This window comes from Notothenia rossii (assembly GCF_949606895.1).
Source record: "Notothenia rossii genome assembly, chromosome: 6".
Taxonomy (NCBI): Eukaryota; Metazoa; Chordata; class Actinopteri; order Perciformes; family Nototheniidae; genus Notothenia; species Notothenia rossii.
This window is the reverse complement of record NC_136909.1, coordinates 33530561-33555693: the sequence shown is the minus strand read 5'-3', so window position 1 is coordinate 33555693 and position 25133 is coordinate 33530561. Positions and strand designations below refer to the sequence as shown.

At 40.6% G+C, this 25133-nt stretch overlaps 1 protein-coding gene across 1 annotated transcript in view; it reads right to left on the bottom strand.

Annotated features, from left to right (window-relative positions):
* The window catches only part of fras1 (Fraser extracellular matrix complex subunit 1), a gene marked incomplete at its 5' end in the record, with an annotated part of 207349 nt that overhangs the window by 80934 nt on the left and 101282 nt on the right, over positions 1-25133 (bottom strand). Inside the window, 4 exons of the mRNA XM_079689876.1 lie at positions 747-925; positions 1378-1537; positions 9686-10009; positions 22739-22823. Coding sequence (XP_079546002.1) covers positions 747-925; positions 1378-1537; positions 9686-10009; positions 22739-22823 — 748 coding nt within the window. The remainder of the gene's footprint in view (positions 1-746; positions 926-1377; positions 1538-9685; positions 10010-22738; positions 22824-25133) is intronic.

Genomic DNA, 25133 nt, shown 5'->3' with positions numbered 1-25133 from the left:
CTGTGCTGCAGCACCTCTTTTCACCCTCTGTCTGAAACCAGAGCCCAGTCTGCTCAGATTGGTTAGCTGGCCAGCTCTGTTATGATTGCTCAACCGCTTAGAGATGTCCCGCCCCTTAGCCTATCACATACAATGTGTTGGAGCACTAGCCTATACAAGCGAAAGTATAACATAGTGATGTCACCATGTTACGAAGATAAACAAATGAGTCCAATTTCAGGCAGTTCAGGCGTTTTAGGCAGGGGAGCGAGTGTGGGAGAGAAACTCCCTCTGGAGAAACTTTGAGATTCAAGCCTTTGCAGACCATTTACATGCACACAAATCTATATAACGATAAGGAAAGGGAAAACCCAAAGAGCATAGTAGGGCCGCTTCAAGACTTGGTAATTATTTTGCTTGGAGAACCTGGTTTAGAATCCGGCTCAGGACCATTTACCTCCACCCTTCAACTCTGTCTCTTCAATAAAAAAGCAGTGGTGGCCCAAAAAAACCATCTTAAATAAATAGATTAAATGAGTAGTGAACATCTAACCGCATGTGCTTTTGAATGTTGTTTTCTTTTGATAGTCCATGATCGTTGCTGTTGCACTTAACTGAGATCACAACTACATTTCTAAATCACAAGAAAATAATAAAATATGCTATTGAACACTCTGTATTCTTGTGAGCCTGAATAACTTACAATTACAGCACAAAAAACAATTCAGAAAAAATGAACTTATTAAATCATGCGAGTCAGCACTGACCTGGAACTGGAAGGAGTCGCTATTTGAATCACTGCCGAAGTGGCGGTACCAGACTGTGCCATCGTTTACATCCTGCTGAGTGAAGGAGGTGGTGGCCGTGAAGCCTCGGTCATCGCTTAGCAACGGGCGCCAGCCTTCTGAGGGGCCATCAGCTGGCATGGATACCAACACCACCTCACCTGAGATAGAGAAAGGGGGAAGGTTGAGCTGTTTCTCTCACTTAATGTCAACAAATGTCCAGATGATAACAAACCAGGATCAAGGACAGGAGTGCTTTAAAAAAAAAATTAAACATGGCTGTGTTTTTTTGGGCTTCTATATTGGCTAATAACTAGGGCTGCCTCTAACAAATATTATCATAAATGATAAATATTTTGATAATTTTTCTAGATTAGGTGTATGGTCTATGAAATGACAGAAAATAGCGAACATCGCAGTTTCTCAAAGTCCAAGAGGATGTTTTTAAATGTCCTGATATCAGTTAAAAGATAACCCAACAATATTGTTTTTTAAAAGCAGGAAAAAAAACTGCAACCAAACTGAAGCCAAGATGAAGATTATGCAATCTTGCAGATCTCTAAATATGTGAATCTTTTGAGAAAGCATAACATGTTTGTGAAAAAGGGTGTACCATATTTAGGCTGTCCGTCTGAGACGACGATGGTGTACATGATGTCTTCGCTGCTGACTCCCTTGTAGTCAGTCTGCAGGTATTTTTTATCCAGGCGCACCATGCCTCCTTCCTTTACCCAGGTCATTGGCACGGACATCACTTGTGGAGCGTCAGCAGCCTGAAACACACAAATATGAATTTGAAAACGTTTAACATTGTGGTCGGCCTCCATTTTGATACAGCCAGTTCTACAAAGTCCACAAGAAAACTTTGACAGGATGATTTGTTAGCATTTGAAATTAAAACATATCCTCTCCAGTTTGCAATTTTTTTCCCTAGCAAAGAGCTTAACAGATGCAAATGACGTTAGCATGAATTAGCCGCAGGTGCAGTAACACAATCAAGGGTTATTCATCTAAATTTAGTCTCAAACATAGTGAACTGAACAATATGTTTGAGTATTACTCATACTGAGAAACCCCATGTGGTATATAGAGAAATCAAAGCAGACTCCTTGTTCCTCGGGTGCAGGCGGATGCCACTTTCACTTTGTTTTGTCACAGTTTGTGCAGCTTGTTTGATTCCACATCTGTTGTAACCTCAGGATTGTGAGTCCCAGGAGCCTGTCGTAAAGCCCTGTCAATCAGAGGCAGCGTACCTGAGCGCTAAGCCTGGAGTCAGCTCCACCAATCGGAAGTAATATATCAATCTGTGCTTTCTCTGTCTGAGACCACAACTTTGGAATCTTACTTGTTTTGGTGATGCTGTATTGACCTGAGACAGAGTAACTCATCGTTTTGCTCGCCCTCCACCGAAGCAGAGAACAAAGAGCAGGATCCTCCCCAGCAAGCTCACGGAGCTGTGGATGATTCAGTGTCGCTGGAGGACTGATCAGCAGGGAAGATGCCTGCCGTCAGGGAAGGTTTGATACTAGACCTCCTACTCTCTTCCTCACTGTGTCACCCTGCTGCTTGAATACAAACAGGTAGGACACACTTCTGGGGCATGGAAAAACACAACCAGCTATTTATTCTGTAAACATTAGCTCCCCACTTACATCTCAGTGTCAAAAATAGTTTACTGGATACTGCCTGGGAAAATCTTATACAGTAAGAAAACACTGGAAAACAATGATCCTATTTTACCAACATTCTGGATATGCAAAACAAAATCATCATTAGCTGACAGGTAATGTGACTTTCCCTTACTCAACAGGATACATGTGGACTAAATTAAAGGTCCCTGTACACATGTATACAACAAAAGCATTTAAATTCATTATATACTGTACACTCCAAATATAAAAAGTGGAAGTGGCCACCATGGTGTCCCTCATTGGTTTGGGACTACTGCTACTGTAGCTACAGAATTTGGTACATTTACAGACGCAGCTTTGTTTTTCAGGGATCAAAATCAACATCACAGGGTGGAGCTAAGTACAACTAAACATGATAAAAATATTCCAATTAACCCTCCAGAACTGAAAACACACTATGAATGGGTTCAACATCTACGAAAAATCATGGACCAACAAACAGTCAATCAGAGGGTAGCCCCACCTTAATGCATACACTGCACACAAAATCCTACATTTTAAACAGAATAGGACCAACATTAAAATGTACATGCTGTATTGAACAAGACTTAAAACAAGCAGTTAAGACCATTAAGTAATTACGAAAACTATCACTGAGGTAATTAATCAAGTGAGAAGTGGTGTCATTTTCTCATAGACTTCTATACAACTACCATTAGAGCTGACATGTTTAAGGCAACGTTTGCCTATTGAAAAACACTTTGGTACCACTTTCTAATAGGATTTACATTATATATGTAGATGAGTACATTACATTATATTACATTTAACTTAGCTGACGCTTTTTGCTGAAAAGCAAGAATCCTGTAGGTACATTTTCTATCTATCAGCCCAACTAGATTAAGTGCCAAAGTATTAGCTTCCCTTAATGCCAAACGTTTGTAAGTGCTACGTACACAAGAGCACTTACAAACCTGTTTGGCCAAGGTTAAGTCCAAACAGGTGAGTTTCCAGCCTGCGACGGAGGATGTATAGACTCTCTGCTGTCCTGATATCAACTGGGAGCTCGTTCAGCCATTTTGGGGCAAGGATAGCAAACAGTTTTTAGTTTAGGGGTACCTGGGTCCGAAGGCAAACCAATTGGCCGTTGCAGAGCAAAGTGCTCGTTTATAACTTAAATAATAACACATTTTGGGTTGTCATATTGTAAGACCAAAATAATTAAATTAACAATAACTTGAATCAATGCAGACTTGTTGGCTTATTAGAAACTAAGTGGATATTAAATTAATGATTGTTTTTGCATTAAGAAGCAGAAAATGGGCTACTAACCCAAAACGTGTTCATTTGCTATTTTCTGCAGGAGATCAGTGCAATGCCAGAAACACTGTGGCAGTGGGTGATAATAGATTACAAGAGTGTGCCCAGGTGTGTGAGAGTTTGAGTGTGTGCGTGTGTGGCTGTCTGTGTTTGCAGATAACAACCTGCCGGCCATCTGTGGCTCTTCTGCCTGCCGTGTGGCTCATCCGATATCACACTATTTCAGTGTAGCAGCAGGAAAATCATTCCAGACGAGAAGCAGAGGAAACACACAAGTCAGCAAGGCAGGCTTTTAACTCAGAGGACCACATCATCAAGGAGATTATCAGCCTCTCCCGATGAACACCAAAGTCTCTAAAGGACTCTCAGAAACCCAGAAACAGCATTTAGGATTTACAAATGTGCCAATACTCCTGATTTCCCCAGACCTCTGGCTCTTTGTCCTGCAGCTGCAACTCCACTTGGTAATTTTTCCCTCTGAAAGGGAATTTGGAGGATTTAATTTCAGATTGTTGAGAGATAAGCGCAGATAAGGTGCTTACTCAGTTAAGAAAATAGAAAAATGTGGTAATTAAAAAGCTGTCAAATTAATGTGGGGGTTATAAACAATACATGCAAAAAGAAAAATGCAATATCACGTTCCTAAGGATATATTTTTTAAACTCCATAAACAAATTTTACATGCACCAAACCTTATATAGCACACTACAGGAAAAGGAAACCCCCAACAAGTTAAATACGGCCCCTATGGCAAATGTATCAGATTGCAGTCAACTTTTAGAGAATCAATAACATATATAAAAATGATATCAATTGATGATCTATTAGTGTTAAATATAGGCAGGAGGTGAGGGGGTTGGGATAAGTGAAGGCCATTAGCCCATGCAGCATGCAAAAAGTTCACACCCTTATGTTGGCCAAAAGTATTTCATGGAAAAACCACCTAAACAACATTAGTCTCTCCTTAGCCGCAGCAAATTTGGGAACAAATGAATTTAAAGTGCATCATCAGAGACCTTTGAAGGGCTTTGAGCCAGCAGGCCTGAGATGGACTGTAAATAGAGTTGTACTGGATGGAGAGGTTTTGGCTGCAGTCCACGAAAACAGAAATAAATGACTGTCGAGATAAAGAGTCGGCGCCATCCATAGAACATTGGCTCGCAGCCGGCCAGGATGGTCATGCTTTTGTAATGACAGTGGCATTGTCATCTCTCATAGTCCATAATTCCAGGAGGCGAGGGGTGATGGACACGTCAAACCGTTGAAAGTCACAGAATGGAGATTTAACCTTTATAACATATTATAATTTAATCTAAATGAAACATGCCGCTGTGGTGTCTTGAAATCAGACCACGCAGCAAAAGTAAACATCAGGGCTCTGTGACCGCCAGCTTGACAGAAACAAATCACAGCAATCGAAAAATGTAATCACAGGCTTTGGATGTGGAGTATCGCCAAAAAGAGGAATCTTCCAAAAAGAATTTTCATATTCTCCAAGCGCTCAGCAGGAGAAGACCTAAACGATCTTTGACAATAAAGCTGAGCCATTAGCCCACCAAAGCTGGATGAATGATCAGAAAAAAATATCTAATTCCCTTCCATTGCTGCAGAGAAACAGAAGAGCCCGAGGGTCTTTCAGAGGCTCAAAGTGTTCTCCCTGTGACAGTAATTGAAAGCCAAGGGTCCTGCTTCCTATTCCGGCGAGCAGCAGCTCCGCTCAGGGCTCAGGGCTCAGGAGAGAGCGAGTCCATCCATCAGAGGGTCATTAAGGGTCTGATTAGCCTCCTGCTTTAGAGCTTAGTAATCCCACTTTCACAAGGCCTATTGTCCCAGAAACAGCCTCGCACTAAGAGCCGCTGCTACAGCCTCGATGGTGGGCTTGGAAGGACAATGAGTGCCAAGCTCCGAAAGCTACAGCCAACACTCAGCGTTCCTTACAAAGATATCTTGACCACCTCTTTTATATGACATACATGCCCCCTTGCCTTTTATGGTTTATTTGTGCTATTCAATATTTGTACAACAATGTTTTTTCACTAAGTTCCCTAAACCAGAAGATACTTCCTCTCTACTTTGTATGGATGAGCTTCAACACTCAGTTTGACAGCCGATGAAAAGGGAGGACAATAAAAGTTGAACACACACCGGCAGCAGCATCCAGTGTTTGCCCGGTCGATCTGCTCAAACAAATTGGCTTTTTGGTCTTTGTTATGATAGTCTGAAAAACATGCCAAAAATAGGCTTTTTCTCCAATTTCTACCGTGACATTAATGGTGCTTTTTTCGAAAAGTTTAGATAAAATACAGAAATTGGCAGAGCACTCAGAAAAAGAAGACGTTTGGTGAAGTGTTTTTTCTCATGCGACAGTAGGAGCTATCTCCTCATTGGAAAAATCTAAAAGACGCTGGTACTCAGAAACAGCCAATATGAGGGCACAGGGGCTTTTATTAATGTTCGCTTTGTTGAAGCCAAGGTTCATAAAGTCTTTTTTGAATGTTAAGTACAATTTTGGTTTGTACTGTGTCAATTTTTATGTTCTTCCATTGTTCTAATCGAATCCATGCAACTTCCCTACAGTTTGGTGATGAATGGTTTTGCATATTATTCCCATTAACTTTTAAAAGTGGCTTCCTCAGCAGCCACACTGCTTCCTGAGCAGTGGCAGTGTTACAGCTATTTTAGATGACTTGGCATGTTGTCAGTTACCCAAAACAGCTAGGGGTGGAACTTCAATCTGAACTTGAATATCAAAAATCTTGTGAGGTGATGTTACTTAGCTGCACATAGTATGTTCATTTGTACAACACAGTGCAGTTAATGAATGGAAGCTAACAACATGCAAGGAAATGCAGATGTGCTACTGACTTTCAAATGATCCAACAGCAGAATGAATTTTCTACTTTTCTTGTTTTAAGGGGGGAGTCACTAAAGAAAAAGAAAAAAGATAAGCCAATGGATTTCACTATAAAAATTCCCCAGTTTAATAGTAATATTGAAAAAAATATATGCAATTGCAAGTTTAAATTAGCATGAGGCATTATCTTATGAAATATGTGCTTACATGAAGACAATTCCATAACAGTACTCTTAACATCAGATAAATCCAGAGTCCACTGGTTTTATTGAGGCTTTTCAGGCAGGGAGAGAAATTCCCTCTAGCGGGAATTATATTGGGATTATAGCCTTTGCAGGCCATATACATATACAAATACCTAAATAACACACTACAGGAAAGCGAAACCCCAAAAAGCACAATATTTTTAACTGGACAGCTTCACACCAGTGAAAGGTTTTTGTTTTCTATGGTGCTGCCAGCAGACAATATCACTGCAGTAACTGCTCCCCACCCCTTTATTTCCTTAACGACCTCTATTCTTTAGCCATCTACCTGCGTAAATCAGGCGGGTGGCTTCCAGACGCATTGAGAACACTGCTGGGACTTGTCCAAAAAGCTTCCGACATAATTAAAAATAATTCTTTCGGCGTTCCATCATGCTGTCCATCCTGCTCTGTCCAAAGCAGGACAGAATGCAGCATCAGGAAATGTTTCCGTAACTGGACACTGGTGTGTCTGTGAGTGGGATGTTATTGATTTACAGAAGGGTAAAGCAGAGGAGTTGAGCCCGAAGCAAACCATCTGTATGCAGCCATACAAACAAAGATGCCCTCCAAAACCAAAGGAAATATATCACTGAAAAGTTTCTCTGGCAAAAGTATAACTGGCACACAACGAGGTTGGATGTTGTTTGGCTTCTATTTCAATTATATGAAATTTAAACCAATGTGCTTTAAACCATCTTGGTCAAGGAACGCAGAGAAAAAAAACATTGGAATAATATCCACATTTCTTTGTACACTTTAGACGTGAGACCTGATTTAAAACTGTCAATACACAAGTCACAACACAAACAAATATTTGACTACTTGGAAACACCTACTCTAAGAACAGAACCTTTTTTGTTCAGCATATTTTGAGACATTATAATACAGGGAACTGGTCTGATCTTGTGTGTAAACGCGGCTAAAAAGACTCGATAAAGTGTCCTCACTTTTCAAACCGTCCCTTCTCCTAGGTCCCCATCAAGACTGAGTTTGAACGCATAAACACACATACACTGTTGCCCATAAAGCTGGAATAAAGTATTTTTTTACCTCTTCTCGTGAAATGATTGGCACAATGTGATTTATTCTTGACAGTTAAAGTGTATATCTTCTCAAAACTTCGTTGATCATTCTCTTTCAAAGATACCACAGTGAAAATCAAATAGGAATAAAAAGAGGAATGTGTCTGAAAACAAAATGGATTCCAACTTTATGGGCAACAGTGTTTAAACATCTAAACGAATGTGCTTGAAAACTGCTGGGACGGAACGCAGGAGAGAACTTCTTTGGGATACTATCTGTGTTTGTTTGTACACTTACACACATGTGAGACCTTGTACTGTAAGAACATACATTATTGGTTCAGCATGTTTTGAGGACTGACTGAGATACAATATGTATTATGACTTGTATTTAACTTCTTATTAAAAAGTTAACCTGGTCTGACCTTGAATATAAACGCAGCTAAAAAACCTCGACAAAGTGTCCTTCCTTTTTCAGACTTAACTTACTCCTAGGTGCCCACAAAGACTGAGTCACAAACTTACACACATGTATGTCTCTGATGCTTGTCTGTCTAGACATATTCAAAATTGAAAGCAGGTCCTTCCTTGTCTCCAGTGCAATGTATGCTGCCAAATGTGTCTCATGCCAAACATCCCCCCCCCCTCCGGTCACGGTGGCCAGTGCCTGTTGCAAGATAATTGCATCCTTGTCAGAAAAACCTCAGCAGAAGACATGAACGATGACAGAAGAGGGATAGCGGCTACCATTTCAAAGGCCTGACCTGCTCTTTCTGATACGGTGCTTAAACATGAGGGGATCAGCCTGTGCCTCCAGCAAACGACTTTTACGGATAAAGTCAACAAAGAACACTGTGTGGAAACTGTCAAGCATATCCGTGTGATAAATGCTCAAGTTGAGACAATTAGAAGAGTGTAGAGGAATATAGTGGATGTTAAAGATGTCTCTGTAGCAAGGTGAATGAATCGCTTTTAGAAATCAGTTTTCTTTTGACACTAATTCAGCTACCTTGAATGTGACTACTCAACTTTAAACGTCTTTCTCTTCCTATCTATTGAATTTGAGGAAAGATACAGAAGTAAGTCCTCAAGTTTATTTCAATGAGTCAAACCTGTATTCATACAATGACAGCTTGAAAATGAAGTTCACTTCAGCACAAGTTTTCTCTGCTGCCGGGGAGAGCTCAGAATATGTTGAAATGCCAAAATAAATTCCAATTATGCTGTCCCTAAAATCATGTAAAATAGACACTTAATCTGTAGAAAGAACCGCAGATAAAAAGCACAACTTATTTGTTTCTATTTTCACGTGTAGTCAGCAGTTTCCCTTCCCGTAAGTCTCACTTTTTAATACATCTGTTGTGAACTTCTGCACTTCGGCTCATCCCACAAGCTGATCTGTTTGGGCCCTTTTCGTTTCAGTCTGAAAACTATAGTTGGTATAAGGGATGCTGGATCTTTGAGCTGCAACACAATCATTTGGCTGAGTTGTGAAACACAGAGAAATGTCATCCAGTATTGATAGGAGGATCGATGCAGGTCTTGTTCCTCTGCAGAGATGCTTGCATGGAGCGAGTGAGCAGCGGGATGACTCTAAATTAATCTCAGAGGCTTAAAAAATACATTTTTTCGTGTTTTTATTATCTTTGTGTGCCGAGTTTAAGCTTTGGAGGCAACAATTGAACTTTAAAAAAAAAGTTTTTCGACCACCATGGCCAAGAGAAAATGTAAGAAACAGAACAACGTTAAAGGAGTCTGTCTTGGCTAACAGACTGTAGACTTGTGTTACAGTAAAACATCACCCCTGAGCCATTAATCTCCCATCCTCCCCCTCTGTCCTCCCTACCTTCTGATTGATGTGGACTTGGAGGAGAATATTCCTGTAGCTGTGTCCATCGTTGACCTGCAGCACCATCCCGTCCTCCGCCCCCTCGGAGCCGTCGTGGATGTACTGGATCTGTTCCCGTGACAATTCCTCCAGCTTGAATCTGCTGAGCGTCCGGTCGCCGTGTAGACGTGTCAGCCGGCCGTGACGGGGCGGTTCAAGGACCATGACCAAAACATCGGCTGGGTTGTCGGGGTCGTCGACCTGTAGGACCGACTTGGTGATGGTTGCCATGGCTCCACGGCTCTCCACGGGTAAAGGAGTGAGAGTCACAACCACTGGGGGCTGGAAAGGAATAAAGAAAAGACAAAGAGAGGCTGTGAGAAAGAACATACTTTGATAAATATCAGACAGATGTGACAAAGATAGATTAATTTAAGATAGCTCTTTTTTATGGTAAAAAGCAGAGTTTCAGTTTCACCGTTAAAAGGCTGTCAGACAGCATAGCAAGAGGACAAAAGAATTTATTTAAATAGATGATGAATTTTTATTCTCCAAAAAGGTCTGGGCGTTAGTGCCATAGTGTCTGCCGCTGAGGGAGATGAAGAAGATAAAGGTGAGGTTATGCAGGGCGCTTCATTAAGCCGCACTCAGCCAAACCTGATTCTTCGTCAAGACAGGAGGAAAGCTTAATGTCGCCAACTAAATCATTTCAGGAGCAAAGAGGAGAGCAGTAGGCCTCTTATTGTTTCAAAATCAAATTCATTTTGGCCCGTTCTCCCTTAACCCAGTGTAAGTTACTTGAAAATATATTTAAAACAATAATATTTGACAAAAGGACTTCAAAGTTTATAATAAACAGCGATGATGTGTTGTATCATGTATAAAGAATACATGATTGTACACCTGAAAGTATAAAAAGTAAAGATGCTTTATCTTCCACAGTTTTCCGATGTTTAAATAAACAAATAATTGCCCACATTTGTGCGAACATGAGCTCTTGAGCCTAGTACTAGTGAATGAGAAATTCTCACAGGAAAAGTGTAGGTGCATCTTTTGTGTGTCTGTGTTTTCATTTCTTACTCAGAAAACGACCAAGAAAGACAAAAAAAGTGTACAGATGCCAAGAAAAGGGCATTGAAGCAGCTCATTTTAATATGACTCTCTGATCAAAGTTGTTAGCATGGCAGCTTGGCAGCGATGAAGGTCCAGGTAGAGAGGCATGCGGTGCGTATACTCTGCCATGGCCCTAAATCAAAGCAGTTGTCAGACTGGGAGCTCGGAGCCGCTCAGCGGGCCCGGGTCCAATTTGTTGCCCTCGACGGCTGCTGGCTAGGCTCCAGATCTTTGCCATTGAAGCAGCAGCTTAAGCAAAAAGGGACGTATAAAACAGGCTGGCGCCAAAGAGAAAAGTGACTTAAGGAAAGTCATACACACACACACTCCCACCGTGTGTAAAACCAAAATGACCACTGGCTGAAAGTAACACAGAGGGAGCATGTCCTTATTCAGCCCCTTGACCTTTGGGTTCAGTTGAGGAAAATCTGGCGACACATTTCTAGACTTCGGAGGAATAATCTCTGAGAGACATGCAACTGGGCCCTCGAGCGCCCACCAAAATCCTGTGTCGTCACTTCTGCAGTTCAGAGGAGGTAAACAAAAGTTTTGGATGTGTTGGCGGGGGCTGGGTGTGGGTGTGTGTGTCGCTTTTAAATCCTGCTAAAACATGCCTGCTCATTGTAGGCAACCAGTGAAATCTGTCCCCCAAGGCAGACCAAAACAAACACAGACGAGGCTTACTCACATAGGAGGGCTCACCTTTTATCCACACTCTACAGGTGAAGGTGAGGTGAGACTCATGTTTGGGAGAAAGCTGTCATCACCAATGGGGCCCATGGGGCTCTGAGGCACTTTAGGAAGATGGATACAAGTTTTTTTGTGCCGCTGCCAGGTTGGTTTGTTTTTCATTCGCTCTTTATTTTGTTTGTTTTGCCGGATGGTATTTAACGACATGACGGGCAGAGCGGAGATGTTTCCCGAGTCGATTCCATCCCCCCATGTCTACATGTAAGCCTTTGTTTGTAACACACCTTTTATCTGCTGCTCTCAAATCATGTTTTTGTGTCATGCAGTCATAACACAGACTGCTAAAGCTAGGATAGGCAGTTTATTTTAGAGGCAACCTGCCAAGATGACAGCTGTAAGTTGTTACAAAAAATAATAATTATTAAATAAATTGTTCCCCTTAAATGTGAATGAGACATGAGGTGGTTGAATATGGTAAGCGCTGACAACAATGCCCTACTCTCCCTAAAGATATCTTGTAGTCTCTTCTTAGTTCTGTGCATTTTAGGGGATGGGCTTGACTCTAATAACCAGTTTGAGATGCTTGGTCAGTTGACCTTCACTACTGTCAAACTAAACTAAAAAAGTTGTTAACCTTAGTGAATTCAAACGAAAATATTGGTAAGGTTAAGGATTTGGGTTGATTTGGTTGATTTTCCTTCTTGGGTGGAGACATGGATGTATAAAGAGAACTGGATACAGCGTCAGAGACGAGGCCCTGGTCATTCCTATGGGAGTTGCTCTGTGGCGCATGAAGCCCAACATGGTGCCACTAACGGTACGTCTACACTAGAGGCATCAAAAAATGCTTTCAACGCTTCGCCCATTCACTTGAATGGGGTGACGTAGAAGATTTGTAATCTTCGCCGAACTGCATTGTGGGGAGCATGGCATGGCTTTGCAAGCATCACGAGCATCTATCGGCATCAAAAGTTGAACAATGTTCAACTTTTGAGGCTCGATGCTTGGCATCAGCCAATCAAATTCCGTTTATGCAAATCCCGCCAGTGCAAGCGCAGCCAATCAAACCGCGTGCAAGCTGGGAGAGCCAGACCGCAGTTCATTTCCTCATATTCCAAACGAGATATTACGGTAGCAAATCACCCGGTTCTTTACGACCGGAACTATTTACCGGGATACAAACCGGAGGAACCAGGCATGGAGGGAGGTGGCAGAGACAGTGGGTGAAACTGATAGTTTTTTCGCCTGTTTGGAGAGTTTATATCCAGTTTACTTCGTTTTAACATTGCTATTGCTTTGTATGTCGGGGGCGGGAGATTCATGTGATTGGTTGCTCGCAAAAAATTGCCAAGCTTCAGACACGCCCAGCTTCAAGATTTTTTCATGCCTGTAGTGTAGACGGGCCGTAAAGATTCAAAAAGTACACGGATCATCCGAGGCCATGGGTCCATAGAGCATGCACATTTGAGTTTTGCTTAAGCCCCGCCTCCGATGTCTGCTCTCGGCTCAGTTAAAGGAATGGTTTGGGAAATAGCTCTGGATTCAGGTTTTAAACCCTGATGATGTAAATAAGAAATAAAAATGTTTATTTAGTTATTTAGCTTTAAAATAAAAAAAGTATACGCAGATTTAAAAACTTCTCAATACCAATGTAAGTCAATGGGAAAAAGTATTTTTGGGCTAAAATGACATTACGGACTACAACAGAAGTGTAGTACCACTGTTTGGCCACCACCACAATTTGCTCCAATCTCCTGCTCTCTTCCAGGGAGATTGGGTGGAAGTTGGTAAAGTGTGGGTATTTGGCGCTATCAATCAATCAATCAATCAATGTTTATTTATATAGCCCAATATCACAAATATTACATCTGTCTCAGTGCACTTCACAGTTTGTACAGAATATCAGTATGACAATACGACACCCTCTGTCCTTAGACCCTCACATCGTACAAGGAAAAACTTCCGGAGAAAACCCCACAGTTTAAAGGGAAAAATGGGAGAAACCTCAGGGAGAGCAACAGAGGAGGGATCCCTCTCCCAGGACGGACAGACGTGCAATAGATGCCGTGTGTAAATTGAAAAGATAATACATTTGCAACATAGGTAGTCCAAATGTTTGGAAATGCATGTGTGTATAATAGGAAGATGAATCCACGAGGATATCCATCCAGGACTTATGATCCAGGACCACAGCCACGACTCAAGATCCAGGACTCGCGATCCATGACACAGGACCACAGGATCATTCATGACTCCGGATCCCGGCGTATATAGACACCAAAAAGAAAGATATTTGGGGAAGCTGGGTTAATCGGAACATGAGAGTACACAGGTATAGACAGAGAGAAGGAAGAAGTAAGATGTCCCCCGGCAAACTAAGCCTATATCAGCAAAACTAGGGGCTGAATCTAATCAGCCCTAACTATAAGCTTTATCAAAAAGGAAGGTCTTAAGCGCACTCTTAAAAACGGATAGGGTGTCTGCCGTCCGAACACAAACTGGAAGCTGATTCCACAAAAGTGGAGCTTGATAAGAAAAGGCTCTGGCTCCCATTGTACTTTTAGAGACTCTAGGAACAACCAACAACCCTGCATTCTTTGAACGCAATGCCCTAGTAGGACAGTAGGGTATAATGAGTTCTTTAAGGTAAGATGGCGCCTGCCCATTAAGGGCTTTGTAGGCGAGAAGAAGAATTTTAAATGATATCCTGTGTTCTATAGGGAGCCAGTGTAAGGCAGCCAGGACAGGAGTAATGTGGTCCCTTTTCCTAACTCTGGTTAGTACACGAGCTGCAGCATTTTGAATCAGCTGAAGCGACTTGACTGACTTCTTGGTACACCCTGATAATAAGGAGTTACAATAATCCAGCCTTGAAGTAACAAATGCATGGACTAGTTTCTCTGCATCGTTTTGAGGCAAGATATGCCTGATTTTTGCAATGTTACGTAGATGGAAGTAGGCGGTCCTTGAAATTGATTCTATGTGGGCGTTAAAGGATAAATCCTGATCAAATATAACACCAAGATTCCTTACAGTCTCAGTGGAGGCCAAGTTAATGCCATCCATGGTTAGTATATCTTTAGATATTTTGTTTCGTAGATTCTTTGGGCCAAGTACAATAACTTCAGTTTTGGTCGTGTTTAACATAAAAAAATGTAAGGTCATCCACGTTTTTAAGTCCTTGAGGCAGTCTTGAATTTGATTTAGATGATTAATTTCATCAGGCTTGATTGATAAATATAGTTGAGTATCATCCGCATAACAATGAAAGTTTACAGAATGATTCCTTATAATATTGCCTCACGGAAGCATATATAATGTGAACAAAATAGGTCCAAGCACTGAGCCCTGTGGCACTCCATGGCTAATTTTGTTTTGCGTGGAAGATTCACCGTTGACACGTACAAACTGAGAGCGTTCAGATAGATAGGACCTAAACCAGCCTAAAGCAATTCCCTGTATGCCAACTAAGTGCTCTAGTCTTTGCAATAGGATATCATGGTCGATAGTATCAAATGCAGCACTGAGATCGAGCAAAACAAGAATAGAGGCAAGTCCCTTGTCTGAGGCTATTAGAATGTCATTTGTGACTTTAACCAGAGCTGTCTCTGTGCTATGATGTGGTCTAAAGCCAGACTGAAAATCTTCAAATAAATCATAGTTTTTTAAGTAATCACACAGCTGTTTTGCGACTGCTTTCTCAAGAATTTTTGAGAGGAACGGAAGATTAGAAATAGGTCTATAGTTGGCTAAAACCTCTGGATCGAGGTTGTGCTTTTTAAGAAGCGGTTTTATCACTGCTACTTTGAATGATTGTGGAACATAGCCTGATAATAAAGACATATTCATAATATTTAATAAATAAGTGCTAATTAATGGAAAAACTTCTTTTAACAGCTTAGTTGGAATCGGGTCTAAGATACACGTTGATGGTTTAGAAGAGAGAATCATTGAATTTAATTGTTCAAGGTTTATGGCTGAAAAGCATTCTAGTTTACTATCTAGTGTAATATTAGAACTTACGTTTCCGGGAGCTGTTGATAATACTATACTGGTCAAAGGCAAGAGGTCATTGATTTTGTTTCTAAGAGTAACAATTTTATCATTAAAAAAGTACATAAAATCATTACTACTGAGTTCTATGGGAATAGAAGGCTCAATCGAGCTGTGGCTCGCTGTCAGCCTGGCTACAGTGCTGAAAAGAAATCTTGCATTATTCTTATTCTCATCTATTAATGAAGAGTAGTAGACTGGTCTCGCTTTACGCAGTGCTTTCTTATATTCATTGAGAGTAATGTGCCAAATTAAACAAGATTCTTCAAGTTTAGTGGAACGCCATATCCTTTCAAGTTGTCTCGACTTTTGCTTTATTTTGCGGGTTTCGGCATTATGCCATGGAGCTAATCTATGTTGTTTTATTTTCTTCTTTTTCAAAGGAGCAACAGAGTCTAATTGTATTCGCAGCGCATCTGTAGCACTATCAACAACATGATCAATTTGGGGTGGTGTACATTTTGTATACGTTTCCTTCCTTACATGCAGACATGCTATCGAGTTAAGTATTGGTGGAATCTCTTCCTTAAATGTGGCTATAGCACTAACAGATAGGTTTCTGCTGCAGGAGCTTTTGACTAATGCTTTGTAGTCTAGTAACAGTACTTCAAAAGTTACTAAGAAATGGTCGGATAAAGCAGGATTATGCGGTTCGACTAATAGTTGCTCAATTTCAATACCATAAGTCAGAACAAGGTCGAGAGTGTGATTATAGCAGTGGGTTGGTTTATTTACACTCTGAATGAAACCAACAGAATCTAATATAGAGTTAAATGCAACAGTAAGGCTATTTTTATCATCGTCAACATGAATATTAAAGTCACCTACGATAATTACTTTATCTGTTTTAAGTACCAAAGCTGATAAAAACTCAGAGAATTCTGATAAGAATTCTGAATAAGGACCTGGTGCACGGTACACTGTAACAAATAAGATTGGCTGCAAAGTTTTCCAGGTCGGATGCGTAAGACTAAAAACGAGGCTTTCAAAGGAGGTATAATTTAATTTTTGTTTAGTATTGATAAGTAAACTTGAGTCAAAGATTGCTGCAACTCCACCTCCTCGGCCCGTGCCTCGGGCAATATGAGTATTGATATGGCTGGGTGGAGTGGCCTCATTTATGCTGACATATTCTTCATGTCTCAACCAAGTTTCAGTGAGACAGCATATATCAATATTATAATCTGATATTAAATCATTTACCAATATTGCTTTAGATGCTAGAGATCTTATGTTTATGAGACCACATTTAATCTTCCTGTTTGTGGCACTGTAGTAGTTGTTACATTTACTTTTATTAGGTTATTATGTATGACACCTCTATTAGGTTTTACCTTAAATTGTCCTTGGGCAGACACACACACGTTAATATTGGGTATTTTATTGGGTTCGGGATTCCTATGGATGACTGCCTAGGAGAGAGCGCAGAGAAGCGTGTAAGACTCCGCCTCCTGGTCTCAACTCCAGTTTGTCATGGATTAAGTCCACAAAGCCCTGAAATGTTTGCCGAAATGAGATTTGCACCTTCCAAAGTAGGATGAATGCCGTCTCTCTTAATCAGACCAGGTTTTCCCCAGAAGGCTGTCCAATTATTTACGAAGCCCACATTGTTTGCTGGGCACCACCAAGACAACCAGCGCTGAAATTATGACATGCGGCTATACATGTCATCATTGATCAGATTGGGGAGGGGACCAGAGAAGATTACGGTGTCCGACATTGTTTTAGCATAACTACACACCGACGCCACATTAAGTTTGGTGCATTCTGATTGGCGTAAACGAACATCATTACCACCGACGTGAATAACAATCCTACTGTATTTACGTTTATTTTTAGCCAGCAGTTTAAGATGCGCCTCAACGTCGCCCGCTATGAGATGAGACTGGGCATAAAAGGGTTTATTTTACATTTGGGTGTTTTTAAAATGTAGCACTTTCTGAAGCTGTTTCCCCAGATTTAACCTGAAGACATGGTCAGAACTTATTCATTAAAGTGTAATCATCAAGGTTTTGTTATGCTTTTTTGTTCTGTACACTCATATATTTACTTCTAGACACCATTCTAAACTTCAAAAACAAACCCAAGGTGGAAAGTGTCTTGCTATAGACTGACATCTAAGCACGTTGCAGCAAAGAGAGCAAATATATCACCAGAGCAATGCTAAACCGGTCTTGCAAACTTTAAGGTTGCCACTCTCAGTTGGAAATGTGGGCTTCAAAAAAGGTTGTGTGCTTTGTGTGAGTGAGACCACCCGCTGAAGAAATGTCCTTAGTAGATACTGAATTCTTGAAAACCTTTTTTTTTAAAAGAAGCTTTTATCAGAAGGACGAAAGGCTATCTGCAGTGAAGAACTTTCATTCCCGAGGCTAATACATTCTTATGTGGCCTTGGGATCTGATAAAGATTTCAATCAACAATTTCTTTCAACCTTATTTATTCAGGGAGGGCTGCATAAGCATAAACGGTCTTTTTACTCCATGCCATATTGCTTTACAGTCACCTGCTTCACAGTAGCTTTTGCATTTGAGAGAACATACAATAGCTGTGCATTCATTTCAATAACCTACCTGAGTGTATCATTAGTATGACTCCCTGTCGTTGGGCTTTTGATAATGAGAAGAATGTTTGAATGGTTTCTTTAAAGAAAGTCCACAAACATTGTCATTTTCTGTGTCAGACTTTCTGTAGAAACACTGAAAGGGTCTTGATTTTTTCAAAGCAATGGCAAGAGGAATTTATGAGAATACGTTTAAACACTGCTGTCAAAGACAACAACACTGGAAGTTACATCAGTGTTTGTGATGCTCTTTGAAGTCGACTGAAAGGAGCAATCACATGAGACTCTGTGGTTGCGTATTTCTCATCGCAAAATGTCTCCGACTGCATTTCCTTGGAGTTAAGTAGTTCAAAGACTGAAAAACAACATGATGACTTAATGTTTTTAGTCAGAAATGTGTGAATAAACTCGAAGACAATGGAGATGAAGACGTACGAAACAACAACTCCTCATACTGTAACTAAAGGACGACATAAGTTGCTGATTCAAAAATGAATAATACAGGACTTTTATCTGTATAATTAAGGTTTCATTAGGTTTGACCAACTAAAACTACTAGTTAAGGAAACATTGTGGGGGGAGTGGGGAAGTGTTCAAAGACACCCACAACAAAGCCTTTACTCATTAGTTGTGGAACGCTATTACAACGTAATGCAACTTCTGCCTTTTCTCCTGAGGGAAAAGTCATTATTTGCCTGGAAAAACTCAAAAATGTATATAAGCTTCTAAACAGATAACAAATTCTGATGTTGAGGACAGTCTTGGAAAATCTTGAAAAAAACATATTATATTAATTTTCATGTTCATATTTGTAATGTTTGCATCTATTGTGATATGGTAGCACCTTTTAATGTTCAAAAACTGTTGGTTTGTCCCTCTTTAACCCGTGAAATGAGAGCCCAGTCCGCTCTGATTGGCTGGCTCTGTTGTGATTGTTCAACCACCTAAAGATGTCCCGTCCCTTAGTCTATCACGTAGAATGTGTTGAAGCGCCAGCCAATAGAAGTCCGAGTGTAACAAAGTGATGTCACTATGCAACGGAAGGGGGTGGTGGTGACAGATTTTGGGGATTTTAAACTTTGCAGACCGTTAACATGTACAAAAACCTGGACAATACAGGGAAGGGAAAACCCCCCAAAAAATACTTTTTTGGGCCCCTTTAATAATGTGTGGATGCCTTTAAAAGCAGCTCAACACACCTGTTTAAGCTTTGCGTAATTCGTTCTATTTTACTGTCATTCCATGACGGTTTTATAGGGTTTTCAATCCTCCTAAATGTGTATTATGACTGTTTCTGTTGTGCACCGACATAAATATTAGAGAGGCTCAGGTTCATGTTGTTTTATGTTTGTTTTCTCACTCACCATTTATCTCTCATTCCAGGCTTCCTGATTGTTTTCACCTGGCATCCTTTCTGTGTCTCCTGTGCTCATCAGCGTCAGTCCCGCCCCCGATTGTTTCCACCTGTTTCTCATTATCATGTGTTTAAATTCCCCTGTCTCCTAGTGTTCCTCGTCAGTTCGTATTGTCTCTTGCTATGGTCAGGTCTATGCTCCTTGTGCTTTTGAAAAGTTTGATTCCTCACTACGTGAGCACTTTCATTTTTTGCTCTCTATTTTTGTCATCTCGGCTTGAGATTTGATAGTTACCTTTTTTGTTTGTCAATGCTGTATTTGGAAAATAAAGTATCTTACAAATACTTTACCTCTGTCTCCCGGGTCGTGCAATTTGGTCCACATTCTAAGTGTCTGAGTTCGTAACAGTTTCTATGTAGGTTCCCTTATTTATTTTGTGAATATGCTCGATAAATACGGTCACAAAAACGTTCTGACTTCCTAATACATCTTATTTCACCTCACTAGCTTGAATGTCAATTATGAACACATATTGGAAATAATGTATGCACTAGGACACCATAATGATAAGTGTGGTGTACAAAAAGGCTAGTGTTGAAAACAAATGACAGAATTCTATTGTAATTAAACTTAAAAAAGCAAGACAAGGGAGGACGCACAACTATCAGTCAAAATACAGTCACCGACGATGAGTTATGTGCATAAATTACGTCTCTTTCCTTTTCAGCTGCTTCTGCTAATATTGTCTGAGAGATTCAAACTAATGAAGCGCTGGTTTAATTAAGCAGACTCCCCCCCCCCCCCCCCCCCCAATACACACAAACACTGAAGCTCCACTCCATCACCGTCTGCAGGCAGCACTGTGAGCTCTGCGGCTGCAACACCAATTTACTCAAGGCGCACTGAATTTAAGAAAACACTCACGTACTGCCATAAAGAGAGATTTGTCACGACAGAAACATGATCAAATATAAATGTTTGCAATGGCGGCTGAAAACTGGAAAAGGATTAGGAACCTACAGAGTCAAGAAACATTTCCTCATCTGCACAAACTTGATTTTTTATTTGTATTTCTTTTATAATATTATAATAATGAACTAAACTACATTTTGACAATTTGACAATTTGCTGTGCCTAATGACAGAGTTACATGATTTTGTTTCTCATAGTAAATTAAACATTTTCCACTTACATCATCACTTCAATTTGTCACGCACTTTAGCAGTTCGACTTTTTTTTTGTCAACCGTCTGTCAAATAATTTCTCTATGTAGTCTCTACTGCACACATACACACACGTTGTAGAGTAACACAGATGTTCCACTAACCCCTTGACAAATCTGAGAGAGAGCAAGAGCTTTTAATCTCTCTTCGTTCCTCATTTGTTTCCATATTTGGGCCATACAGAGGTCATCTCGACACCAATCACGCCACGCTGGGCTGACATTGACCAATCACAGTGCTGGCGTCGGTCCATTGGGACAGAGCCTGGGAACAGTGAGGAATGCAGTTGGGATGATGCAGCAAAATGAGAAACGGCTTCTCTCTAAAAAGATGAGCTGTCATATTTACCAGATTAACTGCTGCTCCCTCTGCTCATCCACAGTGACTGTGGAGCAATTTTATCCCACATTTCTGTTATTTTCTATTGTTTTGAATACCATATGTCTCTCTACTTTATTTTCTTAAAGCATATCAAGATATATTATTCCTGTATACAGGCTATTGTATGGTTTTTGGGTCACATGGCAGCCATGTTGGAGGTTCTAATCTCACAGTGTTATAAAAGATTGGATATTTTGTTATTCTCAATAAAATAAAATACAATATTCAGCCCAGATTCATGTGGTTGATTGTGTTTTTAGCTACATACTGTAATACAGGGGTGCCCACACTTTTTCAGTTTGGGAGCTACTTTTAAAATGACCAAGCCCAATCTGTTTCACGAGGGGGGGGGGGGGGGGGGGGGGTGCTAGTGGACTAAACGGCGGATAAACTGTGGCGCGCTTACACATAAGCTGCATAAACGCAAAATAGTGCACCGCATTTGCACTTCAGATGAGGAGGTGAGGCCCCCTCATAACTGCATGAACCCGTATGGCACAATACAACTCAGACTGGCTTACCTGCATGTCAATAAAGTGACAAATGCCATAGTAATATGGGCTCAGAACAGTCTCATAATACACACATGCACACAGAAGGATTCACACTTGTATTTCATGATCCGCAAAAGGATTCACACTTGTATTTCCGGATCCACACTTGTGTTTTTCAATGCACACACAAATGTGTTCCGTTTCATATACATGTAAATAAAATCCAAACACAGAAAAAAGTTTGAAATGTGTATTTTTGATCCACACATATTTGTTTTCCGTTTAAATCACCTGAACCTGCAAACACAAACCGCTTTCTGTGCACGGATCGCTGTGCATTCGTGTGTGGGTTTTTTGAGACTCCCCTGACGGTCACCCGATTCGTACTTGTAATTTCGCCATACAGGAAACACACATTAAAAACGGGTTTGCCTGCCGTTTTTGTGTACACACAAGCATTAATCAATGGCTCGGAAAGTGGCGCTGTACCTTAATAATATAAAGGCTTGTATTTGCGTGCATTTCCTGTTTGGAAAGTGGCAATGTACTGAGAGTGGAGGTGTCCTGACATTAGCGCCTGCAGGCAGGCTCCATGGACCTGTCAGCTCCGGACTGCGCAAAATGCGTACATGAAGCGCTACGTCATGAACGCAAGAAATCTACCCTCGTGGGGGCGCGCTCATGTGATGGCTTAGAATTGAGGAGACATCTGATCTAACAATAATAGTAGTTTACAAGACCGGAGAACTGGAGCAGGGGGAGCGGTATTGTAGTCACTTTAACTTGTGACTAATATAGAGCTGAGCCAGAAGACAGGCTCTCAATCTGTCGGTCTATCGTTCCTACTCTCACCTTTGGTAATCATTTTAATTTATTTCTGTTTTGATAAAGTGAACTAGTCGTTGTTTAACACTTTTCTGCCCTGAGTTAAAAGAATCCATCAGATATTGCCTTGACAAAAGGGAAGGAACATGTCCTTAAAGTCTATACTATCTTCTCCATTACCTACAATGTTACTGAATTCAGGTTTAGATATCTATTTTTGTCTCTCATTTCTGCTGGGTGCCTACATACAATGCAATAAATATGTCTATGGATGAAAACATGGCATTTCAATGTCTTGAGTCATTCTTGGAAAACGTGTGTTGGGAAGTGACAGATGAAATAAAAGGAGAGCTGAAAGAAGTGTTTTGGTTCAGTACCTGCATTGACACGGCTTGAACTTGGATTATTTCGGGCTGAGAGAACAGTTCAGGGTCCGCGACACGCAAGGTGAACTCCCCGGTCCTACAGGAGGGAAGAAAAATAAATAGATAAAAGAACACTTAAAAACAGTCTTGAATAAAAGACTCACAGGGACAAAGGGTCTACTTTGAATGAACAAGTTCGCCCTTGAGGTTTCTTTGAAAATAAGTCCGGTGAGGCTCACCTAGTGTGTAGTCATTAGATCTAATCACCTCACTACTATCTATGTGAGTGGAGGACAGTAGCCTCACACACATGTACACACACACACACACCAGCCTCAGCATCATCAAAGACAAGGCTTATTACCCACAAGTCCCCAGGGCTGGGGCTGGGACAGGGCCAACTGCGGCAGAAATCCAAATGACTGAGCAGTTTGTTGTTTCAGTGACAATTCAGAGGAAATTATGGGAACAAGATGACACATATGAAGTGTTTTAAAATGGTGCACTAGGAAGATGTGTGAAAATATAAATGTGGCTTTGGTTTATGTTAGAACAGTAAAATCATTTGTCAAACAAATGAAACCTTAAATGTGCCCTATTATGCTAATTGTTAGATTCATATTTGTATTTCATGCCTCTACTGTGACATGTCTCCATGCTTTAATGTTCAAAAAGGACTTATTCTCATACTGCCTGTGCTGCAGCACCTCTTTTCATCCTCTGTCTGAAACCAGAGCCAAGTGTTCTCTGATTGGTTAGCTGGCTGGCTCTGTGTGATTGATCAGCCGCTTAGAGATGTCCCGCCCCTTAGCCGTAGAATTTGTTGTAGCACCAGTCAAAAGAAGTGAACTGTTACATAGTGATGTCACTTTAATACGGAAGTAAACAAAAGAGTCCAATGGAAGTGTTTCAGGCAGAAGGGGGGGAGTGTGGGAGAGAAACTCCCTCTGAAGTACACAGAGAACACAGGGATTTTAACCTGTGCAGACCATTTACATGCACAAAAACACAACAGGAAAGGGAGAACCCCGAAAAGCCTAACAATACCCCTTTTTAGCCTTTGTCTAATGTAATGGGTATTATGTCTGTTTCCACGTAGGTTCCCTCATTTTTTTTGTTAAGATGCTGGATAAATAGTGTTATATATCAACTTTCTGACTTTACATTTTTTATTTTATTACATCCTATTTCACCTCACTAGCTCCGGTCTTTGTTCCTCATGATACACTGTGTGTTCTTTTAGTTTGTTTTTGTGGAAGTAGCTTTTTTGTCATTAAACCTCACATTTTGTTCATTTTTCCTGAATTGAGTTGAACTGTATTATAATGTTTGCTGACGCTTACACAGAAGTCACGCAGGCTGAATAGTTTTGAGGTGATCTCACAGTGTCTTGGAGAGTGTATGAAAGGGAAGCTGTTCTGGAGGCTTTTGGTGGCCCTAACCTTTCTCAAACCCTTTATGTTGGTTTTCACACGCCATCTGTGTAATGTATGCACAACAAGCCAGCATCTCTATGGAAAACTAGGCCAGCTTACATAAAAAAGTTCCTCTTTAAAATGCATCCATCATATAACACATTGTCGCAGTGCCTTTCAACAATGATAAAACTCTTTTTGAATTACAGTTCCTGGTAACAGATATGAGATATAATTGAGGATTTGTACAGCGTAGTAGGTGTATTCATAGGTTGAATAACAGTGGCCCATTAAAGATTTATTGGACAGATTGTTAAAGTAACACAATGAATATATTTCGCCATATTGCCATAGAAATAATACGTTTAATTTAATGTGCAGGTTATAAATGCGCCTAGTATATTTGGTGCATCATTCATTTTAAATGGGTGTTATTTAATGCCATAAAAGCCTTGAGACAAAAGGGAAGCAGCTTTTGATCTGTGTCCCCAATGGTAAAATATGCCACTTGTGACATAAAACAAAGGCAGTCAATTGACATGTTCTGATGATGAAGTACTGAATAAAAACAGCTCTTTAGGAAACAATTTATCTCATCTTAAACTGCCTACCCAATCTGAGGATTATATTATTAGCTGTATCTTGTATCCATAGTGCCCCGTCATGAATAGGAAATGTTTCTCTCTCTCTTGGACTCTGAAGAGAATCAAACATGAGAGCATTTTGCGTGTGTCTCTGTTTTCTCCACTTCACATCATTTGACAAATACAGTTATAATATGCAGATTAGCTTCTATTTAGGGCTTTAGGTTTTTATTGTCTTCATTAATCTAGTAGCTCAACACTGGGCAGTGGACCATATTTTAGTAATTCCCTAGCATGCCTACATTTGAGGCCACAGCAGCTGAATCAGGATAGACTATTGTGTTAAATACGTTGATTCCTATTGGATAAACGGACATTGGGCCAAAACTCAACATTTCATAGACTTGT